General features: G+C 39.3%; 2 protein-coding genes across 2 annotated transcripts in view; one reads left to right on the top strand and one right to left on the bottom strand.

The window, feature by feature from the left end:
• Nucleotides 1-4,517: 4,517 nt before the first annotated feature.
• The window catches only part of ncf4 (neutrophil cytosolic factor 4), a 26,766-nt gene continuing 17,624 nt past the window's right edge, over nt 4,518-13,659 (bottom strand). Inside the window, exons 7-10 of the mRNA XM_035660676.1 lie at nt 11,786-11,884; nt 8,895-9,046; nt 8,052-8,117; nt 4,518-4,938 (exon numbers count right to left, since the gene is read on the bottom strand). Coding sequence (XP_035516569.1) covers nt 4,731-4,938; nt 8,052-8,117; nt 8,895-9,046; nt 11,786-11,884 — 525 coding nt within the window. The 3' untranslated portion in view covers nt 4,518-4,730. The remainder of the gene's footprint in view (nt 4,939-8,051; nt 8,118-8,894; nt 9,047-11,785; nt 11,885-13,659) is intronic.
• The window catches only part of pvalb7 (parvalbumin 7), a 34,420-nt gene continuing 32,688 nt past the window's right edge, over nt 11,928-13,659 (top strand). Inside the window, exon 1 of the mRNA XM_035660681.1 lies at nt 11,928-12,010. The gene's annotated coding sequence lies outside the window, so the exon portion shown is untranslated. The remainder of the gene's footprint in view (nt 12,011-13,659) is intronic.

A 13,659-nucleotide genomic window follows, 5' to 3' on the forward strand; every position in this document is an offset into this window, starting at 1 on the left:
CTTCCTTAGCTTTTAAACTTTTCATTCTGGTTGTTACCTGGATGACACATGTGGTGCATGCTTGTATTCAAAGCAACATATAAATAAGTTACAATAGCTGCTGTAGATCAAGCCCCTGACGCTCTGTCTCAAATTCATGCTGACACAAGTGCCACAGGGTCACTCGTACAGAAAGGCAGAAGTAAGTGTGTTACCAGCCTGTTTAACCTGCTGCCAGCTATTTCCTGCCTCAGCCCCTTTAGATTTGTCTGACTCCGGCCCCCCATTGACAACTATAAGCCTGTTTTTTTAACAGAACATTTGAGCGAAGTTAACTGCCTGTTAAGCTTACTTTATAAGTCCTCTTGTCTACATTTGAGTCCAGTCTTTTACCACTTTGTCCGACTGTACAATGCGATGTAGTATGTAAGTATGAATTCCACAGAAGACGTGAAAGCACAGCAGTGCTCAGCATGCTCCGGCTGGTGTCCTCCAAACCCTGGTTTCTTCCTGAACTGGATAGTTAGGAGTTTTCAACTGGTCACTAAGTCCTGTGGTCAGGTCAGTCCAGGTCTAGTATTTCCAAGGGTTGTTTGTTGTATTCCAGTTCTCTTCCAGTTCTTGCTGGTGATTTCCAATGTTTTCCTATCACATAGTCCTCTTGCTGGCACTGCCACTGGCTAGTATTGCATCGCTTCACTGCTGGCACAGCTCATGCCTGTGTCCTCCCAGCCTCTGCAGTCCTTCCGAAAGAGTCTAAAAACCTGGCGTGTCCGATTCCTGAGTTTACTCTACCATATCAGCCTGCTGCTCATGTTAACAAGCCTTTAGTGAACCAGTTAGACACCCTGCGAACTGACAGGTATCATTCATGAATTTCAATTTCATCATTCTCTAAGATCCATGTAGACTTGCTAAGTACAAATGTGTCACATTAACAGAACAGTCAATATCCATCCACTTTACAAGGCTCCACTGAGACCTTTAATAAACCTGGGCTCTGCTGACTTTGCTTACACACAAAAAGGCTCTGATTGGCTGCCATGCACATATCATAGTAAACAATGACTAAATATAAATACAAAAAAAAATATTCCTTTATTTCCAGCTGCCTCCTACTTGAGCATGTGCCCCACGTTTCACTGATGGTTCATGGGACATGGCTAGTCCGTAGGTTAACATGACATTGGCACTAATGATATTCATTATGAGCTTAATTAGATGTACAACAGGCCGTCAAGGCAGCGAAGACGAATGTTGATAATTAAATTCTGGGCAAAGGTTTACTGGAGAACATGCTACTTAGATAAAGCCTGCCCTTCCTCTCCAAATAGGTTATGAGGCATAGAGAAACTGAGGATGACAGACAGAGCATGGCATGAAAGTGACAAAATGTCAAACAGACAGACTTGGTCAGATTGACAGAGAGAAATATACTGACATACAGGAACAAAATGTTCTCCAACAGATGAGGGAGTCACCCTCAGTAATAAGATTAATCCCTCCTAATGTTTCACCAAAACTGGAACTCTTGCACTTTTCAAAGTTACAAATTTGATTTAAGTCAGGCCCATTATTGTATATTAATGCCAGAACACATTGCTAAAGCATACAACAGCATCCCTCCAAGTTTTGTTTTTCAGACCAGTGGAGATATCACCTGTGCTAAACATATTATGGCCTTAATGCCATAAACATAATACCCAATAATACCCATCAACATAACTATGTAAGCAAGTTAGGCTAGCTGGTATTCCATGTTCAAAGGATATAAGCTTACAGGTAGCTAGATTTAGTGAAATAATTACCACCTTGGCTATTTAAGTAGACAGATATTTAAATACAATACAATATAATTTGCCTGTTAGCTAATTGTCACTACACTTTTTTGACTTTAACTATTAAAGCTGAAACATTTTGGGCACTCTCTAATCTGTATACACTAATCTATGAAACTACCACCAGCAGCTGTAGCTCTGACCGAAAGTCCGAAAGTAACAAAATCACCAATGGAACTCCAGAGAATCTCTGTGTCTAAAGGGGGATTTGTTATCTTTGGACAGAGCCAGGCTAGCTCTTCCCAGTCTTTATGCTAAGCTAAGTTAACTAGCTGCTGGCAGCTGCTTCATATTTCCCAAACCTTTTAATTATATTCCTTACAACAAGATGTTACACCAACAAGATGCTATCAATATTGTGAGCTTTCCTTTTCATTGATGTTGTGCAATGATAATGGCAGGTAAGGTTTGCTTATGACAAACATTTTTCATTAGCAGCAGAGTATAATTTTAATAAACAACATTAGGAAATTCAGTCATAAAAATGTAACCTGAATAAGGAGATTATTTCTGACTCCAGAGAGCTTACATAACAAAAACTCCAATCTGCCACATTGTCCATCAGTAAGCAATGTCCTTGAACAGAACCTGAAGCCCTGCATGCTCACTCAGTGTTAAGTTGCTCTGGATGAAAACATCAGCTAAATGTAAGTGGGAAATGTGACAGGTTAAGACCATGGAAGCAAAACAAAGCAGTAACTGAAAGCAATCACAAAGCCTTGTGCAGTGAAAGCATTAACATAATCAGTAAAAAGTGATTGTGGTTATGAGGTATGGCTGCCTTTAGCATCACAAAGTACCACATAGTGTAAATTTTCACTCACTCGCTTTAACAAATGAAAAAAGGCAATATATGTAATTGGAAACAGAATTATATGTAGGGTAAACAAAGTTATCAGACAAACTGGTTTATCAAGGACATGTCCTCTTTATCTATTTAATTCCCCCTGTACTTTAATTTTAACGAGATAAATCAAAGTGAGCGTGTGTTCACTTGTGTGTCATGAGTGCAATTGTGTGCAGTGTCTGTCTGCTCACCTCAAGGTTTGCTTCTTCTGTTTCAGATGCTTTCAGTCCGCAAACAAATACAATCTTGCACCTTTAGCATACCAACATAACATTCGTGACAGAGTGAATTATAGTGATGTGCATCCATGTCAGTACCATGCAGGGCAACGTGCCGAGTCTCACGGGATCACCAAAAAACCCATTAACAGCTGAAAAACCACCATTTACACCAACGTGTGTCCAGGGATCACAGCTGTATTGTAGGAAAGAGAATTAACTCTGTTGTAGCTGTTCCAAAATGACTGTTGTTTTTAACACTGGCCTAAAATAAGTTGGATTTCTCCCCAAACTGACAATAAAATGGCTTTTCTTAGTATACAGAAAAAACATTTTTAGAAGATGTAAATTTGCTGCCAAATCCAATCCATCACAGGATCAACATTTTTGGATTTGTCATTTTTCCAATAATGAAAAAAGAACAAAATACACACCTGAATACTCAATAAAATAGGCATGTTTACACAAGTCTGGGCAAGTATCAGTCGCCTCTGGTGCGATAAGCAACTTTTAAAGATGCATAACTTCCACATTGCCTGAGAGAGGTTGTTAAAAAGGAATATGAGGGGAATAACTTTGCATTAGAGATGAGGAAAAACTGTCCTGCCAGCAAATGCAATACAGCATTTGAATTTCTTGAGGCGAGTGTGAATGAAATGCAGACACATGGATAAAATGTGAATGCATGGTGTGAGCGAGACAGAGCCACGGAGGATAGACTTAAGGGTCAAAGTTAAGATTTTCCCCTGTAGTTGGTTGATCAGGGTGGATCAGTATATGGTTATTTTGTTTTCAAAATTCAGATTCACAGAATGATCTAACAAGAAGCAGCTTGACTGATTATGTTTAAAAATGTCAGTGTAGTTATATTTAAAAAAGAGAAGACGTTGCTGAGTTGCTGCAGATTAAGTGTAGAATAATGTGAGGAAGAGGTGAAAAAGTCAGTGCAAATGCTAATAGGGTTGCAAGGAATTTTTTTATTATCTTGAGAGTTGGAGATTCATTGTCAACCTTAGGGACGCATATCTATGGTATAAATATCTCTCCATGCATGGTCCAATTACTGAGCTAATCCTGGAGTTTTTGACTGTATCTCACTGCCTTCTTCACCTATATCCCTCATATACGAGACCTGCTATCCAGTTATCATGACCTAAGTACAGATATCCAGTTGCTTGATGGCATCTGAGCTAAGTTCCATATTCAGAAGAAGAGTTTGGGATATGGTCAAAAGCTCCTGGCCTTTATTTTTGATTAATTTGTAGGGTTTTGTGTTGTTGCTGATTAATCTTTTAGTCTATAACATGGCAGAAAGCAGCAAAAAATGTACTGTACATCAAATAAACCATCCAATATCAGTGTTTTTTTTGTCAGACCCACAGTCCAGAGATTATGTTTACTGTCATAAAAAGCAACAAATCTGCATAGTTGAGAAGCTGGAACCTGCAAATATTTGGTATTTTGCTTGCCATTTCCTGCCATCCCTGAGGTGTGTTTTATTTGAAACATTAGGCTGAGGCTCCCAGGCTGACAGTACATATACCAGGCTGTGTACTTCTCTGCTTCTCCAGTGTACAGCTGTATAGCAACAACTGAGAGCATCAACTTCCAACAAGGAAAAAAAAACAAAGCATGCAAAATGTAAAAATTTTATTAAATTAGTTTATTACTTAAATGTGTCAGCCATTAACTGAAACAGCAGTGACATTTTTAACACAAATGAGGTTGTGAATGAATAGAAAGGACAAACCACACACAGGCAACAATATTCACTTGGTCAAGTTCATTGTTTCCAAATATAATAATACTTCTAAAACATCTTATCCACTTCCCTTGATTTCTACTCTCTCAGGCTTCACTGTTGTAAACAGAAAAGTCAGAGGCCAAGGTCACATGCAGTTCCCATGGAAACTGATTGACAGGTCTCTTGACTTTGCCCTGCTGTCGTCTGCTCTCCTTGATCATCAACTGGATGTCTTCGTCATCAAGGATCCGGATGAGGTCGCCCTCGGGATCGCGGTAGTTCACGGCGATGTTATCCACCTTGAAGACGTTCCTGAAGAGAGATATGGACAGGAAGACAATGACTTCAGACTCTGGGCTTTTTACTTATAATGATATATTATATATCTTAGAAGTCAGAACCAAGTTTGAAGAATGTCCATAAAGTAACCAAAAAGAGGTTGAAGTTGCTTTGTGTAACAATTCAATAAACATTAATCACATGTTGTCATAAACAATCATTACATGTAACTTTTTTAAGCTTCTTGTAATGCTAGATACAGAAAAGCATATGAGACCATTTTAAATGTAGCTTTTAACATGTTTAAATATCTTTACAAACACATGTAAAGCAATAAATACAGAGCGGGACAACAGCAACAACAACCTCTCTGTATTAAAAAAATAATAATAATCGTGCTCGTTCAAGATGGAGGTTTGTTACAGCTGCAATAGTGAGACCCAAGGAAAAAAGTGTCTTCCAATTTTTTGTCTCAACCTGAAAAAACTGTTTCCCTCATCCAATCCTAACACTTGAGATTTCATTTAGAGCTCATTGGGGCTTAGTAGTGTAGCTAAAATAAGTCAAGAGATATAGCCCCAAAACCAATGTCCACTACAGAGTACACAAATGAATAGACTGGGTCCCAGGAGGATAGAGTATACAGTATAGAATACAGTATTCTTGATTCTGAGGCTTATTAAGTCCTCTGAGGACGATAAAAGCAAAAATGAAAAATGCAGGGCAGACAGAAAGGGGAAACAACAAATGCAAAATTCATATTTGCTTAATCAAGCAATATAATGTAATGCTACATTTAATGACTGGTAATCTATACATTAATTTACCAATATTTATTTGTTTATATTCCTATTTTATTTTGTCTTACTTTTATTTCTTAGTAGTTTAGTAATTTTTTTAGTATAAGTTTATTATAATTGTATTATTCTTTCGTGGGGGTTCTTTTTCAGACTGGTTTATGAGAATAAACACATTTTTATATGTTTCTTTTATATTAAGTGGTTGTTTGCTTTAATGTTAAAAGCAATAAAGATATTTCATGACAACATTATAAGAAAGCCCTGCACCATAATTCCAGTGAAAGGAAATGACTGGCCCCACCAGGCCTTTGTTGATATATTACAGTTTAATTAAAATTTTGCTGTGAAAATTATCACCAAAAAAACATGCGCTGCACCAAAGGAAATGGGTAATGAGTGCAGATATGACCACTGTCTCTATATTCTTGCATGAACAGACAGTTATGTTTGTGCCTAGGAATTAATAAGAGAGAGACATAAAAAAAAGAAATAGAGAGACATAGTCACAGTTTATGAGGTTTTCTACCAGAGTCCTGGAGGCACAACATGATGAAGTATTACATCTGATGAAGGACATGCAATGAGTTATTCAAAGTCGCTTCCTGCCACCAGCAATGAAAGGACTTTTTAGAAGGCATGCAATTCCAATCTGAGTCCTGATAAGTAAATCAACATATAAGGATTTATTCTTTTAGTAGTAGTAGTATGATCGTGATGTATGAAATTACACACACACTCAAAGAAAAGAATGTAAGATGTCAGTGGTGAGGGTAGTATCACCACTAGCAGCACTGTTGAAGTGTCTCTCTGCTTGAACACTGATAGTGTGAGTGTGATGAAATGTAGTATAATGTATAATGTGTTAAAACATGTTAATGATGGTCTTGTAAACTTAAAATCATAGAAAAACAAAATCAGTCGTAATCATATTTTAAAGCGATGTGATGCTATGTGACAGCTTATTAAAGTTGTATTCAATTTAAGACACATTTCTACTTTAGGCAAGTTATTATTTATTCATTTATTTCATTATCTTGTAGTTTAGCAACATTTTCAGTTGCTTCACTCCTTCCTCACCATCTTCCTCTTTCCTGTTTAACACGATGCAATCCTCTCTCTTCTCTTTTCCTACTTACTATCTCCTCCCCTGTTCTCTTCATGCTCCCCCTCCCTTTATCAGTGCTGAGCCATATTAAAACTCAAGACCAGGGTCTCATCCATCCTACTCCAGGGCACAATAGGCCTGAACACAGAAAAACAATAATGAGCAGATAAGCGGAAGAAATGAACTGATTATGAATGGGGAGGGCTAATCACCACAGAGCTCACCTATCTAAATTACCAGATAATGAGAGATAGAGGGAGAGGGAGAATGAAAGAGAAAAAGACAGAGAAGAACAGATACGATAGTGTAATGAGCATATGCATCCGGTGATGGTTGTGCAGTGGGAGGAGAGGAGGGGTAAGGGTTGGGGTTCGGAAGGTCCGCAGGAACTAATTTGACGAACGGCGATGATTGGCAACTGGCAATTCGCAGGTTTGCGGTGCACAACAGCAAAATATGCTGCCCCTCAGGGCAGGCTGGTGAAATAATGGACTTTTGTTCATCCTTGTTTGTTTTGGAATTAACACGCAAAAAATACTAAGGAAGTGAAATGCTGAAAATGTGGTCACAAAGGGCAGCAATCACCTTAGTTCATCAGTACATCTCCAGGAGAAACACTAGATATGGAAATCTGCTCTGCTGTGCAAAAATTGAAGAACAAAAGATACTTAATTTGCGATTTAAATCACCATCTTTTTAAGTCTAATTCATTAAAACGGTTTCAATAAAAAAATGCTTACAAAGCCAAGGTCAAACACTACCAGTCAGTACTTTTTCATTTATGTGATTCTTGTAGGAAAGAAGTAGTCGGAAGTAGGAAAATAAGAAAAGGCTTAACTAAGATCGGTAATGTTATTATGATAACATGATTGAAGGTTTTTATGCAAAAATAGTGTAACTGTCACATACTTCACTGCCTTCACTTCAAGCATTCATCAATTATGTCAGTTTTATGTCCCATTATCACATTTTTTGGGAAGGTGTTGTAATTCACTCACAGGTGCGAGGTTGCATACAATTATTTTCTCCTCCACAGCTAAACAACAGTCACCTATTAACACCCACAAAATTGATCCTCACATTTCTCCAAATCATTGGCTCCCACATGGGTATAAAGGAAATAAAAACGGGACATAAAACACACACTTTTAACTTCCTTCCTACAAATGGCTCCATCACTGCGAAAAAATAAAGGATAGCAAGTTACAGAAAGGTCTAGCTAGAATCTGGTATATGCCTACCTCATACGAGACAGTAGGTCCTTGTACGTTGGCTGGATAGTGAGGTCCTCTTGTACACACACATCTCTGTAAGGAGGAACACACATCTCACAATCATTTCCTTAAAGCAAATTGACAAAATTTAAAACCAGGCACTATTTACAGACATGATTCACTCCTAACGGTATAATTACCAGATATAATGTATGAATTTAACAATTACACTAAATAAAAAGCTAAGTGTGCTTTTACAGCCAACTTGTTTGGTTTAGTTAAAATGAACTCAAGTCTGTTTGCCTGGTTAGTAAGATTTTTTTGAGCTGGTGCAGACTACACAACCGAATTGAGACTGCTTAAAAAAGGTGGGTCTCGGCCCGCTGACAAGAGAAGTCTGAGTTTTATTGATAGCAGACTAATGTGATTTTAGCATGATTTCAAAAGTTAAACTACTAATAAATCCATCTGCTGATTGTAAACTGTTACAGATTCATCATGTTACAATATAAACCTTTGAGGGCCTTTTAAAGCTAGTTTGGGCAGTAGATCACATCAAACATTAAGTCTGAGGTGCTGTGTGTGCCTGAGTTAGTAAGCTGAAATATGGCAACGCAAAGACTAAGAATGGAATCTGTCTCTAATACTTAACTTATCAAAAGAGTCAGACATATTATTAGATATCTAATACATATTAGACACTTTCAACTTTAATGTTCAACTTCTGAATTACAATTTTTGTCTTTTTGTTTACAAATTTCATGACAGAATCAGAACCATCTAACAAGAGACATCCTGTTAACTCGTCAATATCAAATTAGTAATTAGTGTCATATAAAGGCACACACACAGTTACGCTTCTAAACAGACCTGGTGTCGACTCCAGAGGGGGTGAGCAGGAAGCAGCGCAGACAGCTGTAGGTGAGGCCTTCACCCTCACCTTCTGTGTCACTGTCTGGGAGGGGCTTGATGATCTTCACAAAGGATTGTGGGAAAATACCAGTTTGATTGTTCACTGTGCCCTGTGAAGAGAGGACAGAAGAGAAGAGAAGAGAAGAGAGATAAAGAGATCATGAGAAATAGCAAATGAGTGGAGTCCCAGAAGATACAGTGATAAGGGACTGATGTGATGATGAGATGGGTTGGTGATTTAAAGAAGAGAAACACAAGGAAGCAGCATAGACGTGCATCTAGAGGGAGGTTTCCCAGACTAATTAGCCTGTTCATAATATCCTGCTGATGTTACAAGCACTCAACACACATACAGCCTTTTAACTGCACCCTTGGAGTCTGAATGTGTCTGTGCCTGCATAGACACACACAGCAGAAGTACGAGGCGTTAGTTTTATGTAAAAACATCCATGTGATCAGACACCAGTAACTGAATGCAGTTTCCAGTCTTTATTGAGATGTTGGACATTCAGCCTATTTACCATAGTTTACTATATTAAAGCATATGAGCCATCAATTGTTATAAGGGTTATTTTACAATCATACAGTTACATTTTTTGGTCTCTTTCAGAAACATAGTTTTTGTTCAGGAGACCTGTACTTAAAGCAAAACGTGTTCAAAATAAAAGCTTGCTCGACACAAGGGGAATGTAGGTGCACGTATGTATGTATGAATGTATTACTTTGTGCAAAAACAGCAGACCCATTGTTAATACACATTACAGAAGTAACACACCTTTGTTGGTGAAAATGAGGAAGCCAAAATAGGGTAGAAGAGGTATCGCACACCCCTCACAGAAGCCACTCATAACATAGAAAGTATTTCTCATTTTAACTGGGAACCCTGAAAATGTTCCGGTTTCTCTCCACTGGTGTGTTTGAAACATTTACCTTGATGCACCAGTCTGCCAGTTGGATTTGTCACGTTTTCCACCCACAGCCGCTCTGTCCACTGACTAAATCAGAGGCACTCAGTCAACTTTTCACAAGTTGTAAGTGTTGCATTAACCTCACCCATCCCAAAAAAACAAAAAACACTTGCTACTAAGCATAGATGCAAAGTTGCCAAAAAAGAACAACAAGATAGTGTTTCGCAGTGTTGTGTAAGGTTATTATTATCAGTGTTTTCTGTTACGATTTTTGGATCTCTCTCAAAAGCCAGGGGCAGGATAAGTGCATCGTCCTCCTCCTCTATGTTGATTCTCACTCTCTCTCTCTTTCTCCCACCACATCAGCTTCCACCTCCTCCCTCTCTCTCTCTCTCTCTCCCACTCACCCACTCCCGGCTTCTCTCTCACACTCCATCTCAACACCTTACACAGTTTTATTCAACACGATTCCTGACCTTTCTTTAAGTACTCTGTGACAAAGCAGAGTTTCTGTGACAACAATTTGCCGGCACCAGTGTTCCGGTGTTGCATTTTTATGTTGAGCAGCTAATTAAAATGTCCCACATCCCGTTTTTGGACGACGACTTACACGTGACACTTGCAGTGTGTAATCAGGACATTTTGCTCATTAAGTAATTGTTCCTCTAAAAGAAACTGGAGCAGGGCACCTTCAATCACATCGGTGGCGATAGTTTGTGGCCACTGTACTCAGCTGCTGCCATGTGATGATGACACCATTTTTCAAGTCTTTTTTTAAGTTTTATTATATTCTGTAATTAATTTTGACTGTTTTATACATTTAAAACAAGATGCTGATGAAAAAAAAACTCAAGTTAAATCATTAAATAAAGCAGAATAAAAATACACATTCCATGGACAAAATAATGTGCCACCCAAACAAAATATGTGGATAAACCCATTTTTGGACAATCATCTGCTTCTATAAGCCTAAGAGCCTCCACTCTTCTGGGACTCCCTTTACGAATTTGGGACCTGGCTGCACTGATTTGCTCACATTAAGCCACAAGAGCAGTCAAAGTGACGTTCCAGTTCTTCCCATAGGAGTTGGATGAGATTGAGGTCAGGTCTCTGTGCAGACAAGTCAAGTTCTTCCACACCAAACTGGGAAAACCATTTCTTTATAACCCAATAAGCACCCATAACCTCAGACCAAAAGTCACACGTGCCGCTCTGCATGAAGGTGGTCCGTTGCGTCTATTGAAGACATGGGCAGATAATAGATTTTACCCATGCAAACCCTTGTGGCCACGTGGATGCAGAAACATACACATTTTACTAACTATATCTTTGTCTACATACTTGTGACCACTCTTTTGGAAGAGCTGTAGAGGAGGTTGGTGGTGCATTCAGGTACCAACAAATTCTCCCCCTAATCTCCTCATTTCTCTTTTCATTCAGAATCTTATATTTATCCCCTCACTTTTCTTTCCCTCTTTCTGTTTGTCTCCTTGTCTCTCTGCTCTTTCCCTCTCTCTCTTATATAATCTTCCCTTCTCTCCCTCTTTCTCTCATCTCTCCCTCTCTCTTTCCCTATAATTTCTTCCATCTTTTGTCATTACCCTGTCTCTTCCTCCATCACTCTTGTCTTTCCTCTTCCCTTCTTTCTCCTCAGTCCTCCCCTCCACCATCCCAATCAAGATGCCTCCTCCTCGCTTTTCATTTTTCTCTATTTTTCTCTCTTCTTGGCTTACATGTTCTCTCCCCCGCCACCTCTTCTATATCTTTCCCATCCCTCCCTCTCACTTTCATCTGTCTTTCACCGCCTTCCACTCACCCACTCTTTCCGTCCCTTTCTTCTTCTCTACCTCTCTCTCTCTCTCCTTACTTCCCTCCCTTCCCTATCTCTCTTTGTCTCCCCCCTCCCTCCCTCTCTCTCTCTCTTACTCTCTCCGTTCATACCTCCAGCCAGTCAGCGTTCACTCGTTGCAGCAGGAAGATCACCTCTCCCCTCTTCAGGTTCAACTCCGTCTTGTTGTTGCCGCGAAAGTCAAACATCGCCTGGGAAACACACACACACAGACACACACACACACATACACAAGTCAGTGAGAGGAGAGAGGAAAGAGAGGGGAGAGAGACGGACACACTCAACACAAACAGTGAAGAGAAGGTGAGAGCGGACAGGTAAGACATAACACACTTTTTGCTGATGGATAATGACGTGTGGGTGTGTAAGTGAGACAAAGAGACAGAAGGGATGCTATATTTTATCAGTTTGAGATTTGTCAAGTTAAGAAGTTAAGATTTGTGAGCAAAATGAGAGAATTGATACACAATGGGAGTGAAGTTTGGAGAGTAAGAAGACGTGTGTGTGTTTGTGTCTTACTCAGAGAGAGTGTGTGAAGTGATGCGAGGGAAGACATGGATGAATTCATCTACTTGAAGAAGTGAAGATTTGTGAGGAAGAGAGAGAGACATGAAAATGAGTGAACCTGTGAGATGAGTGTGTGAGTGAGAGAGAGGGAGTGATAGAAAGCGAGGGAATGAGAAAGAAGGGATGTTAGAGAAAGATCACTTCATGTGTAAATGTATTCAGGTGTTATGTTATGTGTGTTTGTAAGGAGCAGACACGTATTTGCTAGCAATATGTAATAGTATTTAATACTATTGATGAATGAAGTGGGTGCACCATACGGCTATAACAACGGATTATTCCTCACTAAATATGTAGATTATTTTAGCAATTATTGGAAAAATCCCCATCACAGTGACCCAGAGAGAAAACTTCAATTGTCTTTTTTTCCAGTCTAAAACCCAAAGATGTGAGGCTGTAACCAGGGAATGTTTAGCATTTTGCTCGATAAATGACTTAAGTGATTGATCCGTTATCTAAATTTTCAATCACATTAGACTAATCAAATAACTGACTGACAATTTCAGCTCTAATTTCATGTGACGTATGCAGCACTCCTGTGTGTGTATACACAATATATACTCTACATACTAGTGATAGCTAAGTTTTGCATCTGTGTAAGTGTGAGTAAGAGTGTGTGTGTGTGAGCGTATGTCTGTGAGCGATGAAGTAAAAAGCATGTAACGAGGAGTTTGAAGTATTACTGGTACAGCCTGAGGAGATGCCACATTGCAGTGCAAGGGTGTGTGTGTGTGTGTGTGTGTGTGTGTGTGCACGTGTGAGTTGGGGGGGTATAGGATGCTTGACCATTCTGTTTAGCATTAGTACGTCTGGAATAAAAGCCTGCCAGAGTTGAATTTGCATTTAAAGTAGAACTCAGTAGAGTCATTACCGATGCTTTAAACCTTCTGTCCTTTTGCCAAGAGACTCCTCGAACAGACAAATGATAAAGTAGCTTATTACACACACACACACACACACACACATACACACACTCACACATTTCCCACACTTACCCAGCACTTAGTTTTGATTTTTGTCTTAACCTGTCGCGCTGACCTGCCCTCATCTCAGTCTCCAGGCTTTATTGCCTAAATTGGGCTGGTGTCAGGAGGAGAAGTCTCCGTGTGTCATTGTTTGACTTTCTCCCTGGGGATTCTCCCTTGTGGCGCCCCTGGGTTTCCTGTAGGAAGGATGGGAGGCCAGGAGAAGTGGATAGGGTGGAGGAAAAGACAAGAGCTGGGGTTCAAAGGTGAGGGGAAGATTTAGAGGAGGGACACAATGGAATTTTTTTTTTTACCCTACTAATAATCAGAATAATAACCAAGTAGAAGACAAAAGCCTCATGTAACCACCTTGATGAGAATAAACTAGCCAGTGCCATTGGAAACATTTGCTTTCGTAAATGATAGTTGGTCAT

Source organism: Morone saxatilis, unplaced genomic scaffold (assembly GCF_004916995.1).
Source record: "Morone saxatilis isolate NCDOM2014 unplaced genomic scaffold, NCSU_SB_2.0 Contig17, whole genome shotgun sequence".
NCBI classification, from domain to species: Eukaryota; Metazoa; Chordata; class Actinopteri; family Moronidae; genus Morone; species Morone saxatilis.